The sequence below is a fragment of the Pseudopipra pipra genome, chromosome 5, assembly GCF_036250125.1.
Source record: "Pseudopipra pipra isolate bDixPip1 chromosome 5, bDixPip1.hap1, whole genome shotgun sequence".
Lineage (NCBI taxonomy): Eukaryota > Metazoa > Chordata > Aves > Passeriformes > Pipridae > Pseudopipra > Pseudopipra pipra.
In genome coordinates, this window is record NC_087553.1 from 55,076,839 (window position 1) to 55,082,838 (window position 6,000).

At 42.9% G+C, this 6,000-nt stretch overlaps 1 protein-coding gene across 7 annotated transcripts in view; it reads right to left on the bottom strand.

Annotated features, from left to right (window-relative positions):
• The window catches only part of ZNF800 (zinc finger protein 800), a 29,774-nt gene extending 24,715 nt beyond the window's left edge, over positions 1–5,059 (bottom strand). For 4 of the 7 annotated variants that reach the window (XM_064656168.1, XM_064656172.1, XM_064656174.1 and 1 more), the window contains exons 1-3: positions 4,927–5,059; positions 4,220–4,330; positions 2,157–2,252 (exon numbers count right to left, since the gene is read on the bottom strand). In XM_064656168.1, the coding sequence (XP_064512238.1) occupies positions 2,157–2,252; positions 4,220–4,280 (157 nt within the window). In that variant the 5' untranslated portion in view covers positions 4,281–4,330; positions 4,927–5,059. Of the gene's footprint in view, positions 1–2,156; positions 2,253–4,219; positions 4,331–4,665; positions 4,789–4,926 lie in introns of those variants that run through there. The other 3 variants (XM_064656169.1, XM_064656170.1, XM_064656171.1) reach the window with 3 other exon arrangements.
• Between the last annotated feature and the right edge of the window lie 941 nt (positions 5,060–6,000).

The window sequence follows — 6,000 nt, forward strand, 5'->3', positions numbered from 1 at the left end:
TTTTTGTCCTCTCCTATGCCTTCCTGGGCCACCTCTCACTGCTCTTTCTTTTAGTGTTATTAACCTCACCTTCATTTGACCTGCATTTTCACAAACAGACTACTGGACAAATATTTAGATATAGCAACAAACAAAAATTGTAGAGAGTTCCCCCCAAAAGCAAGTTGTTTACTCAGATCTCACCAACCAACATTTGAATTTCTGCATATAAAGACAACCACTGACAAAAACCTGTCTGAACAAAACTGAAGATCCTCCATGCAAATAAAATTCCCGTGACATACAAAACTATAATTCATACCAAATTATATTTCAAACAAAATGCTTCCAATTTGGTGACAGCACACAATAAACCAGAATTCGCTCATGCTGTTCATGCACACTCTAGCCACAAACTCCTCTCCCAAAAAAAGAAAAAAAAAAAAAAAAAAATCGAATCATCTCCACTACTTCCCAACTGAGGGACACCAAAGTTCCTCATTCTCTCTCCTGTTAGAGTGATATTTCAGTCTCCCCCTGTTCAGCACTGAAATGTTTTTTTTCCAATACAAATTACTGGGTTTAAGAATTACTGGATGAGATTAAAGGATTTATGAGATACTGAAAGTCACACTATATGACACAGTAGTCACTCTGGCTTCAAATCACCCTTATGCAACTATGAAGCTTTTCACTGGTGGGAGCAGAAAAATAATTGATCCTTTTGAATTAAACTGCAGACCTTTAGGAACTTCTGAAAACTGCAAATGAATTTACAACGTCCACTGGTTTTGTGGACACAGCAGGTAGAGGAAAAGCAAATCACCTCCTTATTCTTCATCTACTGTAGATCGTGGCAAAAAGCAGTCAGTTCTGCCCACATACGCTGCCTCCAGCTTACCGAAGTCTTCTCTATTTTGTAGTTACATCTAAGTGGGGCAGTGATACCTTGTCCAATTTTCTTAATATTCATAAATATTGATGCTAGAATAGCATCATAGTCACAAGAAATCAGTAGAAAACATTTATCATAACTAATACCTCTCTCTTAGAATACCAAAGTATGTGCCTTTAGCAAACAATTTCTTTTTTTAGAAAAGAAAAATAGATTCAAATTCATCTGTTACTCTTAATGCTTTGGGTGACAGAAGCTTTTGATAAAATTTCTTAAATCTCTATATCTATACCACAAGAGTCAAAATACTCTCCATAATGAAATGTTGCATGTTCAAAGCCAACCAGAAATCTTGCTCTAGGTTCTTTCGCCTTCTGTCTAACTTTCCGGATGCAGATGACTGAAGACATCAAAGTAAGCTATCAATTTAACACCAGTGAGGACAATCTGGAAGCACCCCAGAGACAAAATACTTGCAACTAGTTTGTGGTATTACCAGCAGGGATTACAATGATCTGCTTCAAGTGAAAGAAGCCTGTCACACATATCTGAGGCCTCAGGCAACCTCAATCAAACTAAAAAATGTTACTAATGAATAATCTCACATCCAGTTTTTGTATTAAGTTGTTGAAATGCTAGTGGACAACTTGAACTCTGTGTCCTTTTTACAAGACTCAGACCAGATATGCATTCCATTGCACAGCAGCAATGACTTATACATGACACATTTCATATACTTAACAGCTCTATGTAGAAAAATCTAGAAACACATTCTTAGTAGCACTAAGGACCAAGGGTTATGAAAATAAAATGTTTCGTTTGCCGTATCAGAAGTGAAGAAATAGCTAGAAAACATTAAACATTTCAATCATCTCTGGGATGCTCCCTCGAAATGCTCAGTTGTTGTTCTTAGATTCATTGCTATGTATTGCAACTCCCAAAAACAATCAAGAAACACCTTAAAAGTAACATGATAATGCAATTTAAGAAGTTCAAGGTAAAGTTTTCTCTTCATGTCAGCAGTTTTATGATAAACCCATTAATAAAAGCAGGTGAAATGACACAAAGCAGCACAAAAAAATAATTTTTAATGATTCTGAAAGATCTATTTCTTCATTACTTTATATGAAAACTCTTATTAAAAGGAACACTTAATTCCAAAAATCCGCAAATAGTTTGCCAATATGCAGGAAGTTAGGTGTTGGTTATTTTAATATAGTAAATATACGTAACTCTTATAAAAAGGGAAGGAACTTTTTCAGAGTCAGGCATAGTTTCATACCTGATCGAAAACATTCAATGATTTGCTGAATACCAGATTTTGACGTTTGCAGAGGCTGCTGCAGTAACGGAGGATCACCAGGTTCCAACAGGTGTACTGAAATATATAAAAGGATAATAAGCTATTAGAGAACAGTCAGGTGATTCCTATAAGTTATGAATTTTCCACACATACAGTAAACTAGATAAAAAGAAAGGCCAGGACTATAGTAAAATTAGTCTTATTCTACAATTTTCATCTAGATTGAATTAAAAAAGTCAATACTGAATTTTGCAGCCATAATACCTTCTGACAGTTTGCCGTAATTTTGACTATTTAAAGAAAACGTGTATTCAAAGCTACTTGTAGCAAACACAAACACAAAAACATATAAATATATAAAACCAAATTAACTCACTGGAAATTTCTGTCAATTAAAGCAATTCCCTAGAATAATCCCATTGTTAAAACCAAAACAAATGTACAGAAAAGCATTACCAATACTGTACTTCACAGCATACTATAGGCCTTCAATGTTGCTAGTACGCAACCATGAAACCAAATTTAAAGTAGCAATGATCAGAAAAAAAGCACAAGCATAACTGCAAAGTGTTTATCAAAAAGAGTTATCATAATATTTTTAACCAACAAAACCACATTCAAGACATGCTTCTGGTTCAAGCAAACTGAAGTAATATCTTATTTCTGATGTTTCATGCCACATCATATTCTTCATAAAAGCTATTGAAACTAAAATATATATTGATCAGGATGATTATTAGTTATTCCAATATGCAGTAGTCATGCATGTGAAAATTAATTGCATTCCATTGCTGTATATGCATATGGCAACTAAGCTTTGCCCAGAGAGAAAACCAAATTTTTTGTTTGCAAAATCATTAATTAAGTCTTTTTTTCTTTACTTCTTATTGACAAAACAGTTAGCTTTGTACTTCATAAACCAGCTCCCACCTTATCCACCTGGTTTGATTTTAACCCCATTTTAAGGTTTCAGTTTCTAAATGAAGCACAGAGCACCTCTAAGAAATCTTTTCTTAATAAAGAGCAGTAGAGGTACAGTATAAAACTACTCACAGATTTACTATTTAAAGATTAAACAAATTTTGACAGGAAAGTTGAGTTAAAAAATGTAAGGTTATAAATAAATTCAAACTGAAAAGAATATCAAAAGAAAAACTTTCTAAATACACCCATAACAACCATTACAAATCAGCTAATCATTTGAGGATATCTAATAGAATGATGTATTGTATTCTACTAGCCTACTCCCTATACTCAAAAATAATATATTTTAGTTTCCACACTGCCTCTACACATATGCATGTACAACACCCACTGACATCCACAGGAGTAATGCAGGTGAAGCAGATGTAACACACCACTGTTAATTTCTCAGGCAAGAAAAGTATTTCAGCTTGTTTAAAGCATTAGAACAACTCAAAACCATTTAATCAACACAAAGAAATTATTCTACTAACTGAACAATAACTACTTTCAAATTACATTCAATTAAAGGAGCATAATCAAAGTGGCCATGCTCACACTTTTAACTATTAATTTCCCAAAACAAAAGTGAAAGCATCCAAATAGCACCTTTCTTTCCAAAACACAGGTGAAAGCATCCAAATAAACTCTACAAGAAGGCAAACAGAAAGGAACAAAATTTTCTTTAAGGATACCAACTATAACAGTAGGCAGAACAATTTAAAAAATGTCTAGCAGGTTGGTATTCATTTTACAAAAGATTCGGAACACTGCACTTTTTGGAAACAAAAAGACCAGTTGTTTCACACAGCTTCTTGCCTTCCTCTGCTCACTGCATACAATGCCCACGTGGTGGCTCGGGAATTACTGCACATCCTGCATTCAGGAAAAATTCTCTTCCTGAAATAATCTTGAAGCGACAGTTCACAGATACCAAAAAAACATTTCCAAACAAAATTCAGAAACGTTTTATATCCAGAAGTGACACTAACGATACACATTTGCAACCATCGCAACGGTTTCTGCAAGCATTAAACGAAGGGGATATGCAAAACGTGAAGCATCACACAGCACTATACCTGGCTCACAGCATCCATGGTGATGGTGGTCAGTCTGACAACACTTGTCCCTTAAAGGCATTTTCCGTGAGCACGACCCACTTTCTTTCTACATCCAGCAGCTCGCTTCTGCTGAAACAAGCAAATTAGCTGTCACGGCCGAAGCACAGGCGGCTCAGCAGAGCGCTAACTCCGCACACCCACATCCTGCGGCGGCAGGGCCGGGCAGGCCGGAGGCAGCGGCACCCTCGGCGCAGGAAAAGTTCCCATTGTTGTCGGCAGGTCCCACACCGCCCTCTGCAACGGCCACGCCGCGCTCGGCTCCGCTCCCGCCCTGCCGCCACCTGCGCCCCGGCCCCGGGAGAGCCCCCGGCCGCCGTCCTGCACCGAGCCCAGCCCGGCCCGGCCCGGCCCGGCGCGGCCCCGCGCCCCCTCCGCGGGCGGCTTCCGCCGCGTTCCGTCCCCACCTCGCAGCTTCGTCCCGCGGCCCTGCCACCGAGAGGGGGTCCCTCGGCGCCCGCGGGAGCGGGGGCAAAGCCGCGCCCCGGCAGCCACAGCGGCGGCAGCGCTCCCGGGCCGGGCCGGGCGCTCCCGGGCGCTGTCGCAGCCGGAGTCGGGCGCGCCCGCCACGCGCAGCCCGGGCGAGAGCGGCGCGCGGCCGCAGGTGACAGCAGGCGCCCGGCGGGATGGAGAAAGCGCGGCGGGCGGGCACGGCGGGCCGGCCCTACCTGGAGAGGACGGCCGGCTTCCCTCTCCCCGAATTAAACTTTATTCGCCGCTGTCCCGCCAGAGCGGCGGCCGCTGACCCCGGAGCCGGATGGGCACGAGGGCAGGAAGTGACTGCGGCCCTGGCGGCGAGCGCCCGCCCAATGCGCAGGCGCGGCGCTGCCGTTGCGCGGCTCGGCCGCACAGGTGCCGGCGGGGCGGGGCAGCCCGGACGGGCCGAGGCTGGGGCTGGGGCTGGGGCGAGGGGCGGTGCTGCCGCGCCGAGCGGGCCGCAGGGGCGGACTGAGGCGCAGCGCCCGCCGCAGGGCTGACCCGGCGGGCGGCGGAAACTGGTGCCGTCTTTGTCCCTGCGGGAGAAAGGTCCGCGCTGATCCCGCGCACGCCCGCGATGTACAGGGCTGCCCTGAGGGCACCGCTGCTCGGACACCAGTGGGAGCAGCCACCATCACTTGAGGTGGCATTTCTGCCCCCTCTCAGCCTGGTCTGTGCTGTTACAATTTAAATACGTACAAACACACACACAAAACCCCCAAAGCAATACAAACTAAATTCCTAGTTCTAATGAACCCACAAAAGAGAAATTAATTTTTTGAACACCTGGAGGAAAAACTCCTTTTCAGAGAGAGAATGATGTGATCTGTATTGCAAATATCGCCAAGAGGACGTCGGTGCCCGGGCAGCAGATGTCTCCAGATACGTTTCACGGGGAGCCTGCTTAGTCCTGTGCTACTTTAGTGCACTTCTGTGGGCAGCTTGGGTTGATGGAAAGGTAATACTCAGTTTCTGCCAAGGGAAAGGATGCAATTAAGTTTTCTTACATGTAGGGAAAAGCTTCGGCTGTTTAAGGAAAACCTGGAAGGAAATGTAAAGAATAAGCACATCGTTACAGAAAAAAAAATGCTAAGTGATGGTACTAACATGGAAACAATCTGTCAAGCTCAGACTTGTAATAGCATCACTTCTTAATGGAGATGGGATCATGGTTTCAAAGTTACAAGGCATACCTCACACTTTCTCAAATCAGACATGGAGAGACCTTACCGTCTGTGGCCATCCACTTGTACACAATAATGTCT